This window comes from Peromyscus californicus, unplaced genomic scaffold (assembly GCF_007827085.1).
Source record: "Peromyscus californicus insignis strain IS unplaced genomic scaffold, ASM782708v3 Scaffold_9__1_contigs__length_137607984, whole genome shotgun sequence".
NCBI lineage: Eukaryota > Metazoa > Chordata > Mammalia > Rodentia > Cricetidae > Peromyscus > Peromyscus californicus.
In genome coordinates this window covers 131,942,540-131,966,116 of record NW_026294617.1, presented here as the reverse complement: position 1 = coordinate 131,966,116, position 23,577 = coordinate 131,942,540, and the positions used below count along the sequence as shown (strand labels likewise).

Genomic DNA, 23,577 nt, shown 5'->3' with positions numbered 1-23,577 from the left:
GCGTCTGTCTTAATGGTGCTGGTGATTCATTGAGGTTATCCAGCAGCTCAGCTGGATCCTGAGAGACAAGTCTGCAATCTCCATTTTAGCTCCAAGATTAAAAACATACATAGGAAATAATTTTTGAAGAAATAATTTATTCCTGATATATTTTATATATAATTCTTTTCCTAACCTAATCAGCATAATAAAAATTGGATTGTAAGACAGAACACTGTGGATTTCAATGCAGCTGAGATATTGATCATATACTTTAATTAATGGCTTGTTACATTGTATTCTTGTAACCCTATAGCCATATTTGAAAGGTACAAGCATGTAGGGATAATATTTTCAAGACCCTGGGAAACAGGTTAAGGTAAGCAGACTGCAGTAATGATTTTGTTCAATTCTGTCCCCATGTCTTATTCCAAGCAAGACTGAGCTGTAAAGAATGCTCCTCAACCCAGAACCAGATAATAATAATGTAGACAATTGATCCACCTGGGTAGAATTTAAGAGTAATTTCCTGAGGCTCAGCCTTAGTGAGGGCTATGATTGCTGTGAAGAGACAGGATGACCACGGCAATGCTTATAAAGAAAACATTTAATTGGGGTGGCTTGCTTACAGTTCAGAGGTTCTGTCCATTATCATCACGGCAGGGAGTATGGCAGCGTGCAGGCAGGCACAGTACTGGAGAAATAGCCGAGTGTCCTACATCTTGCAGGCAACAGGAAGCCAACTGTCACACTTCGGGAAGCTTGAGCAAAAGAGACCCCAAAGCCTACCCCCATAGTGACACACTTCCTCTAACAAGGCCACACCTCCTAATGGTGTCACTCCCTTTGGGGGACATTTTCTTTTAAACCACCACATTCCATTCCCTGGCCCCAAAAGGCTCATAACAAAATCATAATGCAAAATGCATTCAGTCCAACTTCCTGGTACTAACTTCTGGCTTAGTGAGGGTTACTACTGCTATGAAGAGACACCATGACCACGGCAAGTCTTATAAAGAAAACATTTAATCGAGGTGGCTTGCTTACAGTTTCATAGGTTTAGTCCATTATCATCACGACAGGGAGCATGGTGGTGTGCAGGCAGATGTGGTGTGCAGGCAGATGTGGTGTGCGGGCAGATGTGGTGCTGAACCTGACAACACATCTACATCTACAAAAATGTACACAACAGGAAGTCTACTGACAGTCACACTGAGGGAAGCTTGAGCAAGAGAGACCTCAAAGCCTGCCCCCACAGTGACACACTTCCTCCAACAAGGCCACACCTCCTAATAGTGCCACTCCCCTTGTGGCCATTTTCTTTTAAACCACCTCAGGCTCCATCATAAGAGCAAAAGAAGACAGTGTAAGGAGTGCTGGCTGGCCACGCGCTAAGGGGAAGTAAGGACTGTTGCACAGAGTCATTGCCTAACACCAGTTTAAATGAGTCATGTTGTCCCAGATGATTCTAGAACTTTCCATTGTGTGATTTTACTATATGGATAAACTCTTAAACTTTTTAGATAGGTAGAAAAGCCAAATCAATCACAGACCAAATTCATACAATTTATTTACAAATATCAATGTTTTATCAACTAAAAATAGGAGTTGCTAGTACTGAACCCAAACTCAGATTTCTTCTGAAAACCCAGCCCAGGCTTTTATTTCAAATAAAAAAAACCCCACCTATGTCAACAAATATCTTACTAGATTTATAACATTTTAAAAGAGCATTGAAAAGGTAAGAGTAGTGTTTTAAACTATCCTTGGAAGAAACCCACTAAATTTTAAAAGGAAATTAATTTTGAAGATTTATCACATAATTGAACCCATAAAATGATGCTGTTTCAGCTCAGAACAGACCAGCACTAGGTACATTTACTCTTGCTTCGGAAAACTGCTGTGACTGTCCACTCTCTGTTGTTCCGTACACTTATCCTCGCCGTGGAAGGGATAATTCCTCCTTGTGTGTCTTGATGAGACAGTGAGGCAGTGGCAGGCAGCATCAAACCAGAACAAGGACCAACTGACTACTTAGGTCATTGCCTGGTGGCCACACTCCTCCCCAATCCACTCTTCACTCTCCTTCCCAGACTTATTCACTTATATAATTGTATTTGGTTTAAAATAAATCTAGATATTGAAGACCTTGATACTTGGTACAGAGAAGATGGTTTTGCTGTGTGGTGGGTCGAAAACCTAAGCTGGTTGGGGGAGATAGCTCAGAGCAGCGCCTGCTGCTTGAGTGGGAATTAAGTCTCCAGACGTTAAAAATAAGACCAAAGTCACAACCAGGCAGGTGGTGCTTGTTTGTAATCCCAGCACTGAGGAGGCAGAGAGGGGAAGATCCAGCACAGCCTAATCTACAAACCTCAGGACAATGAAAGGCACTTCCCAAATCCCACAATCCCTCCAATGAATAAATAAGTAATTAATAATATAAAAAACTTCCAACCAAAACAAAACAAAATGACCTAATATCAATGGTGCCTGAGGAAGAATGATACCCAAGCTCGCCTTCTGTTCTTCATACAAAAATGCACACATGTGCAACCACACACACACACACACACACACACATGCATGCACACACGCGCAAACGCACACATATGCATGCACACACGCGCAAGTGCACATGCACAAAAGCTCCTTTCTATCTTAAAGAAGTCAAAGTACAGCCTTTTCATCTGTCATCGAAATCTTTATTAGAAGAAAAAAAACAAATATACAATGAGCAACAACAAATTCCATTAAATATTAAGCATTTTAGCTATCAAAGTTATTTAAACCATACACTTTGAGTGTTCCTGCATAGCAGAGACACAGTGATTACATAACCCACGCCGCCATGGGCTCGGGAGAGCCCAAACCACCAGGCGTGGGGCGGGACGGGGGGTGAGCCCACACCGCAAGGCGCTAGTGGGAACTTTTTGGTATAAAAGTATCTAAAGTGACCTTCCAACAAACAGATCATTGATAAACAATATTGAGTTATTATTGATTGACTCACGAATCTCCACCATGTGGTTGACTTGCTGTAATTCTGACTTGGTAAACTGAGTCAGTTCTCCTAAAACTTAGCAATCTTCATAAAATTATTTAAAATGGAATCAAAAACAGTTCCTGTTTTCTATTGGCACAATAAAAAATCAACAGGTAAACAGGTTGTTTCATATAAAAAGTTAGTGGAAAGACATGTACAGAACATGCTCTCACGTAAGAGTCATGTGCCAGGGAGCTGTTCAGCACAGGGCGCACCTGTTGCCACCCTCTGAGGGGGAAGTTTCCCTGTGTAACTCCCACAAGCTGCCCTTTTCGGGTACGGTAAGACACTGGATGCCTAGATGCAGACCTATGTGTTTCTAAGGAACAACTATAGAAAAGATTACACTTTAAAATTTCTCTTAGTAGAAACAGACAAATCCAACAAGTTTTCTCTAGGGTTGTTTTGCTTGTGCATAGCACCCATCTGTGAATGTCCACGAGGCGCAAGGGAAATTGTTCGTGTCACACAAGGTGTTCCTCTGGTGGTGAGGGTTATCAAAAGCAGTGAGATGACCAGAGGCGTCCAGTTGGCGAGCAAGATGGGAAAAAACAGAACAGAACAAACTGAAAACGTGGGAAGACTTTTCATCACTCAACATTGCAGGGGGTAATTTCTTCGAACAAAGGTCTGTACACTTGCCCACAAGATCCGGGAAGTACTGACCAGCCAGGAAGGCACTTGGGAGAGAAGTGAGTGGTAAGGGCTGGATGGCTGACTGGCAACTCTCACAGGAAGCATTCTCTACCTAGACAGGCAAAACCAGAGGCGGGTGGTCCGCTTAGCGGGCTGACTGTCAAGCAGGCGCGGGGAAGGGGCCTTAAAGACGTTTATTTTGCTCTAATGATCAAATTTCCCTGCAGAAGCCTTTCAGCTATCGTCTTAAAAAATATATTAGGAGCTATTGATTTAAATCATGTGTCCTTCATTAAGTTAATACTAAAAAAAGAGTATGAATGTATTCAATATATTTTTCAAAACATCCAAGCCACTTTATGTAAAAAAAAAAAAAAAACAACAAAAAAACAAAACGAAAGATCTTAGCATAAAAATGTTGCATGTTATTAACAATTCCCTTGCGACTTCTGATGGCTTCACAGGTTACAGTGTGGGCTTTGGTATAAGATGCGAACCAAGCCGCAAGGCCGTGGCTGCGAATGTCCCCAGCCAAAGCACTGTGGGAGGAGTGTTGGATGTCTCAGCGGAGCAGGAGGTCACGCGGCGGCAGGTCGCCCAGCCGGCTCTCCTACTGCTTCGCATACTTGTTCGGCTCCAGCAAAAGGTTCATTAGAGTCGGAGTCGTGAAAAGGGGTCTTGCGCGAGAGCCTTCATTTCTGTCTAGGTCTTCCACTAGGAGGGAGGAGGGCAGAGCGTCAACAGCACAGCAGAGCGGTGGGAGGAGCAACATCGCCACCTGCTGCCCACCCGCTGCACAGCAACGCCAGACACCGCTTTCAGAGACAGCGTCATTGTAAACAGCTAAGAAAAACAATCAGCCCTTGTTAATACATCGATAAGTTATCATTTCATTCTGTGTCCCAGGTCAGTTCTGGCGACAGTTCAAGCCTTTCCACGGAATGACTGAGGAAATAACATTTACTCCCCACCTCAATTTACTTTCTAAATTACAATCTCCATTTCCACATTGTCTCTGTTTTGCCAATGACAATTTAGATTGTAAAACCTTGACAAAGTGGTCTTTATGTGTAATCTCAAATCCTTCCATGGACCGTTCTGAAAATATTGCTCTGTGTTTTAAAAACTTTAATTGCTGTGTAAGAAAATGGCTTCTAAAATTCTCCTCAAAAACAACATTCATTTTTAATCTATACATTTTAATTACAGAAGTAATAAACAGAGACTATTTTTCTGAGCGGGAATACACCATAACACAGCAAAAAGACAGCTAATTTCTCACATCTGATCTATAGCAAGTTTTTGTGTGTAGTTGAATCAACTAAAGGATTTTATCATGATCCAGAGGGTGGCCCACATCCAGACATAAGCTCCTGGGTAAAGTGGACACCTGTAGCTACAGGTTCAGTAGTAGATGTCACATTCTTAAAGGTCTTTGTTAAGGTCCTTGCATGGTTGAAAACAAAATACTACTAAAATTCAAGAAAAAGATAAGCAATCGCTTTTCTCTCCTTATCAAGGAAGGAATGAGGAAGGCTCTTAACCAAGTGACGTTGGGACTGAATAATCTCAATAAAGTAGGCCCAGAACAAGAGGCTGGCAGTCATATGGACCAACACTTTGAAAACCTTCTGGAATAATTGGCTCTACGTAGGAAGTCTTCATAAAACTGTTCTAAATCTAGATTCACACACTTCACAATAAGTAAATAAATCAGCGTTTATATTAACTTATAACTCAAGGATATATTTCGGACTCTCAAATGTGAGGACCGTATTGATATCCACACATTCCAGTATTAATATATAGACAATCTGACATGAGTTTAGTGTCAAAACCAAAGGGGCCCTGACTGATCCTGTGCTCTTTGGAGGGGCTTTCATAATGAGCCATGTGGTCCACCTCCACACACAGGGAAGAGCAGGCAAGGCATATGGGCCCAGTTCACACTTTTCTGCATCATGTGAGATTCAAGCATGACCACAACAAACCAGCTTTTTTTCTAAGCCCTGGGGCTATGGGGGAGGTGGGATTTCCCATTTGAAACAAACGCACACTGGTTTATTTCCTTAGAGTGAAATCTGAACAGACCCATTTGCTTTCTTCCCTCACTGAAAGTTGAACTCAGACCTTCTGCATAACGAAGTCACACAAAACACACATGTGTACTCATGAAAAGGGAAGTCCACAGGCCTTCTATGTGTCTGGAACAGGAAACTCAGGCAAAAGGCAAGAGGTGAGCAAGGCAGCCATTTCTGCTCCGTTCAGAATATTCTTGGGGTGGCCAAAGGTTCATAGGAATGGAAACAATATTTCCAAACCTAGATTCAACCCCAATATGGGTCTCATTTCACTGAAACAGATGGACCACTAGACCTCAGGTTCACCTCACCTGTAGTGATGTTAGCTGCTGAACCCGTGAGACCCGCACCTCTACATGCTTGTCATGGACTAATTCGCCCACTTGAAATATGCTTTCTAGGGAACCAGGGTTACAAGTTGAATCACAGTTTTAGAGAGCTGTTCACCAGCTTAAACAGTAACTATAACCATAGCACCATATTTACAAATTTAGTACCATACGCTGGTCAACTACAAATCAATATTTTTATGGCTAATTGATTACACATTTATAGTGCTGTAAAAAATTGCCTGAATATCCTTTACAAATATACACTTATAAAAAAGAAAGGCTAGCAAAGTTATAAAAATTATTAAAACATTGTCAGCTACAAGTTTTTGCAGTTGGGACCACAGTCTATAAAGTAAGTTAGGCCACTGTCAATCAAACGCCTGACCCCTCAAATGGTACCAATTGCAACCTTTTCAGAAACAGTGTGGAATTTGCACACTGCTCCAAAGCAACATTTTCACATTGCATTCAACCTAATTCACAAAACCCCTGCTTGGAGCTTTTCTACTCTGTCTGTCTCTGGGGAACCGGGCGCTTCTTGGTCAGAATCCTGTGCAGGCTGGGGGTTACAAAGTAAGGTTTCTCTGCAGATCCGTCATTTCTCTCCAGATCTTCACCTGTATCAGCAGCCAGGGTAGGGCAAAGGCCAGGAGCCACAGCAGAGCAAGGACCCAGAATTTTACAAATTGAAGAGTCAAACAGGGAGAAACCAGAGAAATCAGTGTTAGCATGTCAGAGATAAGGCCAAAAGATGCAACGCTGTTGGTGGAGAAGGTGAGAACTGGCCTCCACCTGGAAGCACAGCCCCTGTATAGTCACACCGGGCCCATAGGCCGACCCTGGGAGCTTCATCGCCATAGTTATGAGGAAGCTCTTCCTGGGGTCTCCAAAGTGTCACCTTTCAACTCTGTGACTGTTCATTTCAGAATGTAACCAGCTGCCACACATCACTAACTCCATGGAAGAGGTAAAACCAAGATTGAATTTCACAGCTCACGTCTTTACTTTTGAGATGAGGTTTTGCTATCTAGCCCAGGCTGGCCTGGAGTCGTCCGTCCTCTTGTTTAGTCTCCACAGCACTGGGGTTGAAAGCTAAACTATTTTACTTAGTTACTTATTTGTGTGGGTGCACATGTATGTGTGGGCACATATGCATGCATGTGCATCCACATGGAAACCAGAGGTCAACCTCAGGCATCACTCCTCAGGAGCTGCCGACCTTCCTTTCTGAGATGATGTTCACAGGCCTGGGGGTGGCAATTAGGTTAGGCTGGCTCGTGAGCTCCAGGGATCCACTGTTCTGCCGCCCCAGTGCTGGGGTTACAAGCATTCACCACTATGCCCAACGTTTTACATGGGTTCTGGAGATTGAACTCAGGTCTTCATGCTTCTGTGGCAAGCACGCTACTGATTGAGCCATTTCATCAGTCCTAAAGTCATCAAAATTATTTTGTTGGTGTGTGTGTCTATGGGAGGTATGTGCACATGACTGCAGGTGTCCAGAGGCCAGAGGTGTCTGGTCTCCCTGGAGATCTAGTTATAGGAGGTTATAATTCACCCTTCATGGGAGCTGGGAGTCATTGGAAGTCTAACTCCAATCTTCTGCAAGAGTGTATGTTCATCAATCCAGCTCCCTTTTCTTTTTTTTTTTAGTTTTATTTTTTTATTACATTCATTTACTTATGTGTATGTGCATGTGCACATGGGCTATGATTCATGCATGAAGGCCAGGAGACAACATGCAGAAGTCAGTTCTCTCTTCCACTATGGGTGTGGTGGTTTAAATAGGTTTGGTCCCCATAGACTCACAGGTTCGAATGCTTGGCCCATAGGGAGTGGCACTGTTAGGAGGTGTGGCCTTGTTGTAGTAAGTGTGTCTCTGTGGGGGAGGGCTTTGAGGTCTCATATGCTCAAACTACACCCAGTGTGGGACACAGTCTCCTTCTGCTGCCTGTGGATCAAGATGTAGGACTCTCAGCTCCTTCTCCAGGACCATGTCTGCTTGCATGCTGCCATGCTTCCCACCATGATGATAATGGACTAACCCTCTGAAACTGTAAGCCAGCCCCAATTTTCTTTTAAAAGAATTGCCATGGTCGTGGCGTCTCTTCACAGCAATATAAACCCTGACTAAAACAGTGGGTCTTGCGCTCAGGTCATCAAGCTCGCTAGCAAGTAAATTTACCAGCTGAGCCCTCTTTTCAGATTTTTTTCCATTTTCTTAAATAAAACAGAGACCCTAGGCAAAGATTACACTCCCCAGTTCCACATAAGCCAGACAAGCTATCTAGTGCATAAAGTTTTCAGATTTCTTTGTTTATTGAAAATTGGTTTTAAAATGCTTAGAAAGCCTTCAGATCATGTTATTTTCTGGATTTTTCCTTTAGCAATTATCTTCCTTCCTGACTTGCCATAAAGCTGCCAGTCTTCCACAAGGGACTTTCTCAGGAAATAGTCTCCTCTGCTTGCCTCTCTGAAGACTCCATGTAACAGAGAGATTATCTCTCAGCCACATGGCTACTTGGCTCTGTTCTCTCACATGCTGACCCTACCCCCTCCTGGTTTGCTAGAGATACAAGGAGGGAAGACCAGGCAAAGATCCTATGGGATGTTTTAGGTCGGGGGCTAATAGGAAGCATCCGTTCGGTACATGTAAGTTGTATGTCCTCCAGGGCATAGTGTTGGTGACAAGCGCTCCAGGGAAGGCTTTTAATGCTGCATCTCTGTGCATGTTCCTAAGAGGCTTGTCTACTCATCGTGGTTCACTGTATGCATTGACCCCACATCTCTTGGAAACCTTTGCATCTTGACTTCACAAGAGTCCATATATATGAGTGTTCATTGAATTTCTACAGCCAAAGTAGGGATAGAGCTTAGAGTACTTACCTAGCACGGGCAAGGGCCTAGGTTCAATCTCCAGAACCACCACCCTCACCATCATCCTCACCAACCCCCCGCCCACCATCACCCCCACCCCCACTACCACCACTATCATCCTTCTCTAGCTCCCTCTCTCTCTCTCTCTCTCTTTCTCTCTCTCCCCCCCCCCATTCCCCCAAAGCAGAACTAAAGAGCATCTACAAGTAACATCTCCTTCCAAATAAATGCCGCTTTGCATTTGAGGCTAGGCAACAGTAAAGCCAGGTAGGCCACTGAATTTTTACCTCCTCATCTTTGGGTTTCCCACAAACACACACTGTGTACTTACAGAAGCAGATGAAAATGGTCTCAACACACATTGAATAGACACTGAAGAATCCATGAGCAACCAGGAAAGATCCAATCACAACAGTCTGTGAACAGAGAAGAGGACCAGCACATTGCTTACTTCACTCACGACAACAATAATGCAACTGTAAAAAGAAGGCAGGATAACGGAGTGTTGGAGTACTCTGTGCTGGGAACATCTGCAATAGAGATACTTTTTATTTTATGATAATAGGCTGTCCTGAGATTTAAAAAAAAATGTACTTGCTCATAAGACCACCAATACTTCTAGTACCTACCTAAAGAATCTCGGCTTTGAGTTCCTGCACATCAAGGCAGTACAGTCTAAGAGTTAGGAGCATATGCTACCTGGGTCCTCAAAGTTGCTCAGCCTCTCTGTGCCTTGGCTCTGCCATGGGGGAAGAGAAGCATTCACGTCGCTGGACTAGATCCAGCAGGACTTCAGCTCTCTCCTATTGTCTACTCATTCATCCCCAGTGACTGGGAATGTCAGCTGCAGAAGGCTCAGATGCTTCTCTGCATAGACATCCACTGCCTCGGGGAACCACTTCATCCAAGTTAGAGCCCATCTGGGGGGTCAGCTCCTGGCTAACAGTTGCTGACATGATTCACGAGACCCGCTTCTTTTCCAGAAGGTCCTGTCATTATATCTGGGGACACAGCAGTGTGGTGATGTATTGTGTCCCCCAATATTGTGCGATTTCAAGGTCACACTGGAAACAGAGCCAGGTGTGGTGGTACATACCTTTAAACCCAGCACTAACCATAAAGATCTGGAGGTCTGTACAGACAGACAGGAAGTGACAGAGCTGGGCAGGAAGAGGAAGTGATGTAGCTGGGTGGAGAGAGGAAATGAGATGGCAGAACAGAAAGGCATACAGGCGTGGGTGTACAGGAAGTAGGTCTCTTTGGAGACTAAGGTGTTGGTGAGGCGAGGTTGTCTGTGGCTTCTCCTATTCCTCTGATCTCTCAGTTTTTCACCTCAATATCTGGCTCTGGGTTTTTATTAATAAGACCATTTAGCAATTCGTCTTAGACAGCAGTAAGTGTATTGTGAGCTGGCTTCTGTGGCCCTGCCTAGCCCTCCTTACTTCCTTATGAATGTAACTCATGGAAGAGCACCCAGCAAACCTTCTGCACTCAGCCTTATCAACAGAGCAGTCCTTTCCACACCAAAGGCGGGAGACACAGGTGAAGACCACTTGCTGCTCCTCTGTCTGTTTCCTTCTGCTTTTCTTGTGCTTCTATCTCTTAATAAATCATGACATAACTGATGCTAAGCTTCTGTAGACTGAACTGCTCCCCACATTCTTACACTACAATCCCCAGTGTGATAGAACTGAAGAGAAAGGCAATGGGAAGAGCTGTGGGAAGTACTGAGTTACAATGGTAATACCTTTATATAGAGATTGTGCCCTTCTACACAGAAACTTGGTCTGTCAGAGGAATCAACCTCTGCTCAGCTGGCATCTCCAAGCCTTCCAATTGTGAGGAATACATTTCTGTTGCCAAAACCATTCACCCGATGTTGTTTTTGTTACTGTGTCCCCAAGTGACTAAGTCACCAGTTCTTACCAGGAAAGGTACCCAGTAGTAATTTAAAGTCGTTGGTCCTTCTATAATCCTTTGCAGTCTCTCTGTGAAGAGTAGGAATGCCAGGATACCTACGTTGAAAAAGCAAAACATGGATATTATGCATTGAGAAAGGTTACCGAGATTTTTGTAGCACAGCAGTTTCCAAACTCCTTACAGCTTTGAGTCCATGTAGTTACCACTACTCACCGACAATCCCAGAAACTAGAATTTTTCCCAGGAGTAATACAAAGTGTGTGACTTCATCTGTAACTGCGACTCTGAGCATCAAGGGGAAATAAGAAAGTATAATTCAGTGTTTGAACACACTCAGTGTTTAAAATCTGCATAAGGTAGAGACTCGTGGGTTCAGTTTGCTGTGTATTTGGTGAAATTTTATTTGGCAATTGTTAAATGCAAGAAATGAGCATGGAAGCCAGGCAAGAGGTTCTTACTTCTAATGAGGCCCACAGAAGAGGACATTGTAGGACCACGGGTGATGAACAATGGAGGTGTCTGGTTCTCTCTCTGCTTCCTAAGGTGATGGACCAGCTTGACTCCATCTTAAGGATGGAAGCCATTTTGTTGTAAGGTCAGAGCAAGCTCATTTCTGTTTTCTGCAAAATTCGAGTTGATCATGCTTTAACCTGTTTCTAGAATTTGATAAGATAAGATGTTCTGCCAAATAATTTTGAGATGTTCAGCCACGTTCCTACATAACCAAAATTCCTCTGGGAATCCCCCAACCTTTGAAAAGCCCTAGCCTTGCAGTTTTCTGACTATATAAACCCACCTTCTCCTGTGTTTGCTGCTGTTTTTCTCAGACCTCACCTTAGGGTGACAGTCCTCTCTGACAGGAAATAAAGGTTGCTTAATTTGACCAAAGAACTTAGGTGATGGTCTTTACTGTCATTTCGTGGGAATAACAGACACTCTGGATCTTGAGTATGGTGAATTTGTTCTCTGATTCTGCACACCCATTTCCCAACCATTTTGAGAGAAGAAAATGGGCACCAAGGAGATGCTAATGTAAGTCGCCTGAAGAACTTCTTGAGCAGAAAGGACAATACAAATTATGTAGCCACCTAGGTAGATGAAGGGAACTACAGCTTTGAGATATGAAAAGAAATGAATGTTGATTAAAATCTATCAAACTAAAAGATAACACCCATGGCTGTTAAGGCCAGCAGCACCCCAGGTAACTACAAGCAAAGGATGTCATGCCAAGTCTCACCAGACTGTCTATGGCCATTTTCAGTCTGATTACTTACTTCAAAATGTTTCTCATGAGCAGATAGAAAGCATCCTTTGTTGAATCACAGAAGTTTTTGCCATATAATGAAATCTGAAGATAATGATTGACACACTTGTTAGTAGCATAAACAAATAACATCCAGGACAATCCAGCTCATTGTCATCTTCTACACTAATAACCCTGTCTTCTTTCAAACATTTGGGTTTGTGGGATGCCTAGGAACTCTCTGTCCTTGACTTCACATACATTCAGGGTCATTGACACTAAGGGGCAGGCCTTTCCCTGATGAGGGAGTCTATCTTTGAAATATTTGACTGTAGTAGTTATTAAGTGGATTGAATAATGTCATTACATAAAAAATTACTCCTAAGGAAAGCCAATCCCTTCTACTATGAGAATTTACTGATCAAAAGGTTCAGCACTATCTCTCACTGACGGTAAATTAATTGACTCTTCGATCCATGACTATATGACTCCCATCTCTAGCCCCTCCCCCACTGTGATGATAAGCAAGCACTGTAATTTTGCAGCTTCTGTATTTTGAGAGTTGTTTTTTTTCTGTCTACTGTGTAAACAAAGCAACTCTTCAGAGGCTTCCACATTCTCACAGGAAACGAGACAGAGATTTGCCCAAGCGTTGCCACCGCTCACTCTTCCTTAAGACAAAGTTCATTAAAATGATTAATCCCTTTCTTAAAATTATGTAAATCCCTCTATTAGAAAAGCAGTTCCTTCTCTGAGGGACCCAGGGACAACAGCTTTCCTCGTACAGAATTGTCAGACATAGAACACCATTTCAATCTGCTGCACTTTCAGTTTTATCATTTGGAAGTTTTATTACATTTATTTGTATGTGTGGGCCAGTATGTGTACGTGTGTGTGTGTGTGTGTGTGTGTGTGTGTGTGTGTGTGTGTGTGTGCTCACTCTACAGCTTGCCTGTGTAAGTCAGAGAACAACTTTCAGGATTTGGTTCTCTCCTTCCACCCTGTGGACCGAGGGCTGGCTTAGCTTGTCAGGTGTGGCAGCAAATTCCCTTACCCTCAGAGCCGTCTCTCTGGCCCTCTAGCATACTTTGGGAATTTCAACACAAATATTTCTCCTTAAATGAGATACTAAAGGTAATAACATCTCAAGAAAAGTGTAGCCCTGATTCACGTGTGGGAGTCATACACCCACATATCACAGTAACATGTTCAATCACATGATACTGGAATGCGCTCCAGGCATTAGGGTAGACATGAGGTCAACAGGGCAAAGCAAGGGCACCGTAAATAAACAGTAGACTACTTACCATGATATAGGCATTTCTGTTTAAAAATTTCACCAACTTTTCCAAGCACCAGAAACAACACCGTAGGCAGCCCTGCAGGAACCTGGAAACTCTGTTCTCTTTCTCTGTGGGTGGGAGGGGTATTTAAGTTCATTAGTGACTTTTAGCCTTCAGACCCAGAATGACGACCCTGGAAATAGGGTTTAATTTTTATTTATTTATTTTTTTTTTTTGGTTTTTCGAGACAGGGTTTCTCTGTGTAGCTTTGCGCCTTTCCTGGAACTCACTTGGTAGTCCAGGCTGGCCTCGAACTCACAGAGATCCACCTGGCTCTGCCTCCCGAGGGTTTAATTTTTTTATTGTGATGTATACCTAACTGACATTTTAGCCACTCTTCAGCATACGATTTGGTGGTCTTAGCACATTTACAATGTTGTGAAATCATTTCACTATCCATTTTCAGAATTTCTTATCAAATCAAATAGAAATCAATGCCCAATCAAAAACCACCCTTCTAAGTTCCTCTCGTATTTGTTCCCCATAGCTCATATTTTTCTTGATGGTAGGGCTGCCTTTTCTAGGAATCCTAAGTGGAATGATACAAAGAGAATTCTTTTTTTAATCTGGCTTCTTCCACTTAGCATAATGCCTTCAGAACTGACCACTTCGTTTCTTTCTGTAACACTCACATTCCACTGTAGGTGTATACTGCATTCCTTATCCTGTTCACGATTAGTGGACATGTGGGTGGTTCATTCCCTTTAACTATGGTAAACACTGTTATCATGGATACTGGGCAGCAACGTAGAAGTCATTTTCTGGGTTACTATGAAATTATATTTTTAGCATTTTACAAACTGCAGCTGTTCTCATGGTGGCTATACCATGCAGCATTCGTATCGAAGGATCCAGCCTCTGTACAGTGCCATTCACAGCCCATTGGCTGGGGTTGCTCTGAGGGCCATCCTAACAGGTGTGAGGTGGCATCAGAATGTGGTTTGGTTTGTATGTCTGTGTATAATGACACTGTGTCTTTTCAGTCTTTGTTGAGCGTTCTTGTCTATATGAAAGGTCTTCTCCACACCTTGGGCCACCTTGAGCTTCCATTGTTTGTTATTGAGTGACAGGAGCTCTGCGTGTGTTCTGGACACAAGCCCACTATCTGGCATATTATCTGCAACTATGTTCCTCTACTCTGTGGGTTGTCTCTTGACTCTGCGTTCCTTTGATGCACAGGTGTTTTCAATTTTCATGAAGTCCAATATACTTTTTCTTTCTTTATGCTTTTGGTGTGAAATCAAGAAATTGCCATCAAATCCAATGATATAAAGATTTCATTTTTATGTTTTCTTCTTAAAGTATTATAGCATTTCCCCTTGTGTTTAGATCTTTGATGCATTTTGTGTTAATTTTGTATTTACTGAAAATACAGGTCCAACTTCATGCAGTTACATTTGGCACTCCAATTTTTCTATCACCATTAAGCTGACAGTCTTAAATGAGAGAATTTATGTATGGGATCCACATGCTACCCCAGGTCTATATGTTCCCTTGATTGCCAAACCATCCTGTTTTGATGCTATCATTTTATCTTAAGTCAGGAAATGTGAGCCCTCCAACTCTTTTTCCCACTTGATTATCTTTAATGACACAGTGTGAGCAGGGCCTGTGTGTCTGTAGACCGCATGTGTATGAAATGAGCATGTGCTGTGTATGAAATGACAGTATGAGCAGGGCCTGTGTGTCTGTAGACCGCATGTGTATGAAATGACACAGTATGAGCACAGTTTGTGTGTCTGTAGACTGCATGTGCTGTGTATGAAATGACACAGTGTGAGCAGGGCCTGTGTGTCTGTAGACCACACGTGCTGTGTATGAAATGACACAGTGTGAGCAGGGCCTGTGTGTCTGTAGACTGCATGTGCTGTGTATGAAATGACACAGTGTGAGCAGGGCCTGTGTGTCTGTAGACCACATGTGCTGTGTATGAAATGACATAGTATGAGCACGGCCTGTATGTCTGTAGACAACATGTGCTGTGTATGAAGAGTGATGTCACAGCTCACAGTTGTCTTAAGCCTGGCAGTCATGGAACTGCACATGTGACATCTCTACCATGCTCCTTCACAGTAATATGTTAAGAAAGAATTCTTCAGTTCCTCTTTGAATTTTGCTTCTTCTGGCTTCCACAAGATCAACCATGAGGACACCAGACATGCTCCTTCCCCACCATTACCATCCCTCCTCTTGGTACCCAGGCCTTAGCAAGTCCAGTTGGGTTGTTTCAGAATACATTCAAATCCCTACCACTTCTATCCTTCCCACTTGATCCGCACTAGTCACCAGGTCACCTTGCACCCCCGTCCATCCCACTCTGATCACAGAAGTCTGTGATCAAGTCTGCAAGCTTACTTTTAAGTCGCCTGTCCAGGTATTCTATGATCACTTTAAACATCTGAACTGATGCAAGGATCAAAGATCCAAAGGCTAGAGAACCCGTGTGGTATCTAGGTGAAGACAAAACAGAATGGAAGATGAAGTGTTGTTCTGCATGTACAGGGTGCCTCTTGAACAGTTTCAAAAGGGATCAGCAGAAACGAAGGGCTTGTTGTAATCTCTTATTCAAATTCACAGAGGTTTCCACAGAAAGTCTGAAACCAATTATCTGTCTTTTCTCTATAATCTATAATACGCTCTCCTAAAAGAGGACTTGGCCTGATCAGTGGGGACACAAGTTAATTCCTTTGGTCTCCAGCTCTATCCCCTCTCATCTCTGGTAACCTACAGGATTTAGGACATTGACTGGGCCAAGGGATTTCAAAGCTGTGCAACTAGAGGCAATGAGCATTGACGAATCTCAGATTTTATTTTTGATTCATCAGTACTTTGCCATTGGAATTCGCCAGCTAAGAATGAACACCAGGGCACAAACTATAACTGAAGAAGGGCCACAGGCTTAGTGTTGATCTCACCGTATTGCTCGTCCAAATGAGATGAAGAGCGGGTACTTGGGGATGTCCTCGGGTTTTCTCATGGCCCAGTAATAGGAGGCGAAGGCACCGGCGAGGGTGCACTGACCCAGCGCAATAACAAAGTTTATAAGCCAGAGAAAGGCAAAGAGGTTGTAGATCTGGAAGGTCACGATGTAACTGTGATACACACTCCTTCCGCCATAGAAAGCGAAGTTACACGATGCCCCGGGGCAGAGTTTGGGAATGTTAGTTTTAGGAAAAATCTGCACTCAGAAGAAAATAACAGAATATGGTATTAAATGTGGTTCTTATCTTTCCTTGTGGTCCCCAACTGGATATTCTGTCTCTTTTCATTACTGTTGGTTGTTACTTCTCTGATCTATTAACTGAGAGGATTCTTTAGAGTTCTGGAAAGGACTCACTTTCATCTGTGTGTGCAGATCTCTCTTCCCACTGTACTTTTACATTTATTTGTGTTTTTGTTGCCACACTGGCTTCTTGGGTTTACTATGGAGAAACAAGCTCTGCTGCATTCAACACTTTCCTGATGAGGCCCTCCCTTTCTCTGTGTGCCGAATTCCCCTGTATCAACTTCATGATGCGCTGTAGCGAAATCCTTTTACTCACCTCTGGGTCACAGATTTCATCTTCATATCTACATTCCCCTTCTGGGACCATAACTTTGAATATTGGTACCCCTGATGTAGCCAAGAAACTGAACAAACTTGATTAAGGAGAAACTATTTACTGTTAAATTGAAGATAAACAGACAAGAAAAACGATCTACAGACTGGAGAGATGAGCTTTAAACATCTTCTTCCCATGCTTTAACTATTGTCCTCCTAGGAGGCTGATACTGGTGCATCATGGGCCAGCTGCACCAAGAGGGCCCTGAAAAACTGGTGAGATATATCGGACACTTCTTAGGTTATTGACAAGAATATGCATCACAAAAGACAGATCTCTGTGACCCCTTTAGGGGGACATTAAATTTGATTGACAAATTTTAAGGCTTGGAGCCTAATCTAGTTACTTCTTTATGTTGTTCCTTGTCTTCAGGGGGATGAAAAACCCTGGACACGAGCTCTGGTCCTGAACAACAAGGTGGACGCTAGAGATAAAGAAATCTGTCATGGGGGGGGGGAGGGTCAGGGAAGGGAAGTGCAATCATGTGTGTATATATATATATGTGTGTGTGTGTGTGTGTGTGTGTGTGTGTGTGTGTGTGTGTGTGTGTGTATACGTATTGCATACGTGTATGCATATGAAAATGTCATAATGAAATCTATTACTTTGTACACCAACTTAAAAAAATAACAGCAGAAGTCAATTGCCAAAGGATACATGGCTGTCACGGCCCAGTAGGAAATGCAGATTGACAGCAAGAAGAAAGTTAAAATCGGGTAGAATAACGTGCTGGGGATGTAGCCAATGGCTCTGGAATGAAACAAATAGTTGATGTTCAAAAGGAATCTGCATCAGACCTGTGCTTTCTCTGTAATTAAAAGTTTGTGATTTAAGAGCTAGATGAAGCCTTGGAGTGGATTCCTGTAATAGCAGTAATAGTCACTGGTAATTTTCTTCAGTGATCATGGTGCAAGTTCTGAGCTGGCTTTGGCATTCATTCATTCATTCATTCATTCATTCATTCATTCAATGTGAGGTGTCTCCCCTGCTGTGTTTGCCTCCTGCACAAGACTTCGGGTTCCCCTCCCTTCTGACTGTCCAGCAAGGTTTTGACAGACCACAGTCCCGTGATTCCTTCCTCTGCTTAGATTCTTAGCTTCCTAAAGTGAGAGAAGCCTTGTGGGCCTTCTGTTAAACCGTGGGATTCCTTTCCTGAGTCAGAAATCTGTGTGCTGGTCCAGCACAGCGTGGGCCTCTGCTGTAGGCACAGCGTGGGGAGCCTCTCCTCTAGGGTGTGGCTCACTCCATCTTAACAAAGTGTCAGCAGGGTCGTGCTCCTCTGCCCTGGGGAAGAGACGTTGTGTTATCACCTCCCACAACACAGAAAGCCTGTGACTAGCCCTCCAGGACGGTCCCGGGGGGGGGGGGGGCAGTTTGCCAAGTGTTCCCAGCTAGTTATCACGAGCAGCTTCTCAGTAGTCACTTTAGTCTGTGTCTCCAGGTCGAATTCCTGTTCGGTATTGCCAAGGAGAAATACCAAAGAAATCTCCCCACGTCAAATGCACCAGCACACACGCCTTTGTGGGTCTGTCTCACTGCAGAGCTCTGCGTCTGTCCTTCTTGCACATTCTGAATTTAAGTTGTTAAGAATCCAAAAGTTTACTCTGAACTCTGACCCATTTATTCCAGCTCTTACTTCCCCTTTGACAGTCTATCAGCCTGTCACAGTGATGCTGGCCACACTACACACACACACACACACACACACACACACACACACACACACACACACAATCATACACCAGACACACTCCCATCCCACACACACTCACCCCATACACACTCACCCCCCCACACACACTCACGCCACACACAGTCACACACCAGACACACTCCCATCCCACACACACTCACCCCATACACACTCACCCCCCCCCACACTCACTCACACCACACACAGTCACACACCACACACACACATACACTCACTCCACACATATGCACACACACACATACACACACACCCATCCCACACACACTCACATACCACACATACACACACACACACACACCACACACACACATACACTCACTCCACACATATGCACACACACACATACACACACACCCATCCCACACACACTCACATACCACACACACACACACACACACACACACACACACACACATACACTCATATCATACACGTGCACACATTTAAGGTGTAAGAAGTGAGTTGAGTTATAGTGAACTACACAATAATATACCATTTAAGAAATAAATTCAGAAAATCAGTAGTTTCAGGGGATAATGATAGGGCCTCATTTATTGTAAGAGGGGAAAGTTTAACCAACAGCTTGTTAGCTGTTTAAACCACTGGCTTCGGGTGGCACTATTATTATAATAATATGGCAATTTTGTTAAAATAGTCTTTAATGACAATTAAAAATAATTCAGTCCTTGGTGGTTAACAACTTTGTTTCTACTGTTCTAAGCAGAGGGTCTATGGCTTCCCGGGAGTGTTTTTCCTGCTTCTCATTCAAAAATCTGACTGCACAGATTCTCTCAAGTGACCTTTTGGAATAGTCTGGAAACTATAGGTATTATCAAATGTTATGAAAGATGGTTTATTTTGTAACATTTTAAAAACGAGAGTGGCCCTGGGTATCAAGTGTGCCTGAATTATGTGTTTTACATACAGAATATATAGTCAGGCACTCAAGAATCACCACTTTGTCCGTTAGAAGAGCATACCACACGCACACAATGCATAGCACACAATTGATCTCGGGTAATTACAGTGATTGGGAGTTCTGCAAATTCTCTCAATCAGTAATATTAACACGTAAACCACCACGGAACAATGTAACCCATGGTATAGCCAACTCCATATAGTACTTCATTACTTATGTCCTCCCAACACACACAAGTTCAAATGCATGTGTGCACAGCTATATAGATTCTATCTTTGTTGTACTGTGGTTTGGGAGATTAGAAAGGGTTTGTTAGAGGTGACCATGACCTGTGGTGGTATTGTGTTCCCCAGAATATTGTGCATGCTAATAAACTTATCTGGGGTCAGAGAACAGAACAGCCACAATATTAAACATAGAGGATAGGCAGTGGTAGCACACGCCTTTAATCCTAGCATTCCAGAGGCAGAAATCCCTCTGGATGTCTGTGAGTTCAAGGTCACATCGGAAACAGTCAGGCATGGTGACACACGCCTTTAATTCCAAGAAGTGAGCCTTTAATCCCAGGGAGTGATGGCAGAAGGCAGAAAGATATATAAGGCGTGAGGACCAGAAACTAGAAGCTTTCAGCTGGTTAAGCTTCGGGATTTCAAGCAGCAGTTCAGCTCAGAGGCATCCAGTCTGAGGAAACAGGATCAGCTGAGGAACTAGCAAGGTGAGGTTGGCTGTGGCTTGTTCTGCTTCTCTGATCTTCCAGCATTCACCCCAATACCTGGCTTCAGGTTTGATTTTTTTTTTTTTGGTTTTTCGAGACAGGGTTTCTCTGTGTAGCTTTGCGCCTTTCCTGGAACTCACTTGGTAGTCCAGGCTGGCCTCGAACTCACAGAGATCCGCCTGGCTCTGCCTCCCAAGTGCTGGGATTAAAGGCGTGTGCCACCATCGCCCGGCTGATTTTATTAATAAGACCAGTTAAGATTCTTGCTACAATGACCTATCCAATAAGTGGCAATATCTGAATTTAAACGAATGTTCTTAATGTTCTTCAATTTCTTCCTTAAAAAGTCCTGGTGGTGTGGGGGAGGACAGGGAAGATGGCTGACTCGGTGAGGAGCTTGCTCTGCAGCATGAGGGCCTGAGGTAGCTCCCTGACACCCACCTCAAGAGCTGACATGGTGGTATACACCTGCAATCCCAAATGCTGAGGAGGTGGAGACAGAAGAACACAGGAGCTTGCTAGCTAGGAAGTCTAGTTGAAGCAGTGAGGTCCAGATTCAAGGAGACATTCTGTCTCAAAAACTAAAGTGAAGTTATTTCAACTCCTGGCCTCCACACTAATGTACACACACACATGTTCTCAAACACCCCTGTGCACACACGTCTCACACACACACACACACACACACACACACACACACACACACACACACACACGGCCTGACGTCCCTTACTTGCTTCCTTCCTTCAGCAGGGTGATGGCCACGAGGATCCGCCTCCTGAAGAAGATCAGCACGATGATGATGATGGCCTCAATGATGGACAGGATGATCACTGAACAAGAAAAGATGTCGGTCTGCAGTACACGTCAGCACCAGAAGCAAGCTTAATCTGCAGACCTAGGTCTGAGTTTATCAGGCCATTTCTGCTAATTCTGGTACTTCCTAGTATAAGGAAACTCCCTGGGAGCTTAGCTGCCACAGCCTTAGTTGCTGGACAGCTGTTTTGTTCATGGTGAGCATTTCAGTGGTGGAGTGCTTATTGCCTCCTTCAAGCGCTCTACCACCGTGGTTTTGGTTTACACCACACTCCAAGGAACATCTAGAAATCAGTTAACCCAAGTCATGGGAGGAACTGATAACAATCATTGTGTGTCCCTGCCTTCTTTTAACTAAACAATGCATTTGTTTTCATAGGCATATCTTACTTTCTTAAAACACTAATTTGAGTCCACAACTGTGGAGTATACACGTATGCTAAAATTGTTTTCCTTGAACAAACCTAAGAAAATGAAATATATGAAAATTATTCTATATTCTGAAAATGCGTTGTCAAAGAACACTGATTTAGACTTACACATTTATACAATGGCCTGAAAATGGTTACATCAGAGAACTTGATTGTCCTTTGAATTGACACACTCTAATCTCTGTTTTTGAGTAAGAACACACAGCAGAAATATATTTAATATAAAGCAGGCACTGTAACTGAAGAGGAAAAGTAGGCCTAGGGCTGAGACTTACCCAAGGTCAGAAATGGAGCTAACAGCAAAAGCAGAAACCGAGCTATTGCCTATCACAATCCAGAGCTGATAAAATAGTCATTTTTACATTTGTAATTCTACTTGCTCCCGGTTTTTCTGAAGCAATATACCTTAACATGTATGTCCTTCTTCCTGGTACCCCCAAATTTTTCCCAACCCAGATCAGGTATCAATCAATGTCTGATAAAGAGTGGGGAACCTAAGGCCATTCCAGAAGAGATTGGTATGGCCAGGCTTTTAAACATTTTTAAATGTTTAGAAAGTTCGGTAGTTTTCCTAAAGGCACATCTGTTGATTTCCAGTGGCAGGCACTGACTGTCTCCACGGCGTTTTTATGGGTAGTTCCTCAGAGACAGCTGAGAGCATGTGTGTCTAGGCCCCCTACCAGAGTGGTCTTAAGGTGTTGGTGAATCCTGGGCAACAGTGGTCTCCTTTGGAAAGGACCAGCAATAGTGTGTGGATGCCTGGGGCTTGAGGAGTCGCCCAAATTCAGGGAAAGTGAAGAGAGTGCAATTCCAGATTTTTGTAGGTAAAAAGAAAAGCTACAACATGCATCATTGAAAAAGTAATGAAAACAAAAGGAGTTATCTTTGGTGAGGGCTGAAAATGGGAAGGTAAAATCCAAGAACTTGGTCTTTCCATCAGGGCCTATGTAAGGAAAAGAGAGCAATTGGATTTCCCAGATGGAATAATGTGGTGGAGACATGTGTCCCAAAGTCTGGTATGGGAACAGAGAAGATAGGCCACAAGTCCCTTTGTTCAAAATGCCCCACACTGGTAACCTTGACACATTTTGTTCTGACACAGGACAGTGGCATTCCAAATAAAACCTGGTCACAGAGAGGTTATGATAATGGTGTCACTCGGGGACATATTCTCACCTGCCCTTGAATGCCCAGATTTCTTGGGTAAAAAAGCAAAAATAGGTTTGAAATTGATGGAGGCTCATGCTGGGAATAATTGTGTGATCAGATGATGCCTCCATGCCTCCTCAGACACCCATTACTGAGTTCCTCTGACATGTAAGGGCCAAGATGAATGACAAGAAGGGGAACATTCAAAACCAAAATTCAATGAGAAATTGTCAAAACCTAGATATTCATGACTGTGACTCTCCAACTACAGAAACGTAAGACCAACGCCATCTTTGAGATGGTCTTGCTTTATTAATTACTGCCAACCTTAAATAACTCAATAAAATAACTCAATAATATAAACAATTAAGAATGTAAATCTATTTTCAGTTATTTCTTACAATTCCTGCAATAAATAGAGTGTTTTGCTATGAAAGTAAAATAAGTGTCTTCTTTCTTCTAAAGCAATATGGTGATATTTTATTTGTATTAAAATGTTATTTGTATGTTAATAAATAAAGTTGCCCGGGGGTCAGAGCTATTAGCAAGCCATAGGAAAGCAGGGCAGTGGTAGCGTACGCTTGTAATTCCAGCACTTGGTAGGCAGAGCTGGGTAAGTCTCTGTGTGTTCAGGGATACAGCCATTATTGGATACACATGCCTTTAATCTTAATACCAATCATGGAAAACCTGGAGGCCTATACAGACAGGCTGTGAGGAGGCGGTCATGTGGTTGGGTTTACAACCAATGAGAAGGCAGGACAGGAACTCTATATA

General features: G+C 43.2%; 1 protein-coding gene across 6 annotated transcripts in view; it reads right to left on the bottom strand.

The window, feature by feature from the left end:
• Nucleotides 1-2,659: 2,659 nt before the first annotated feature.
• The window catches only part of Slc44a5 (solute carrier family 44 member 5), a 316,279-nt gene continuing 295,361 nt past the window's right edge, over nt 2,660-23,577 (bottom strand). For 5 of the 6 annotated variants that reach the window (XM_052730288.1, XM_052730286.1, XM_052730290.1 and 2 more), the window contains 10 exons: nt 21,138-21,237; nt 17,714-17,806; nt 16,997-17,084; nt 16,370-16,632; nt 15,810-15,904; nt 13,419-13,522; nt 12,143-12,216; nt 11,082-11,152; nt 10,875-10,963; nt 9,130-9,364 (listed from right to left, as the gene is read on the bottom strand). In XM_052730288.1, the coding sequence (XP_052586248.1) occupies nt 9,149-9,364; nt 10,875-10,963; nt 11,082-11,152; nt 12,143-12,216; nt 13,419-13,522; nt 15,810-15,904; nt 16,370-16,632; nt 16,997-17,084; nt 17,714-17,806; nt 21,138-21,237 (1,193 nt within the window). In that variant the 3' untranslated portion in view covers nt 9,130-9,148. Of the gene's footprint in view, nt 6,689-9,129; nt 9,365-10,874; nt 10,964-11,081; nt 11,153-12,142; nt 12,217-13,418; nt 13,523-15,809; nt 15,905-16,369; nt 16,633-16,996; nt 17,085-17,713; nt 17,807-21,137; nt 21,238-23,577 lie in introns of those variants that run through there. The other variant, XM_052730287.1, reaches the window with a different exon arrangement.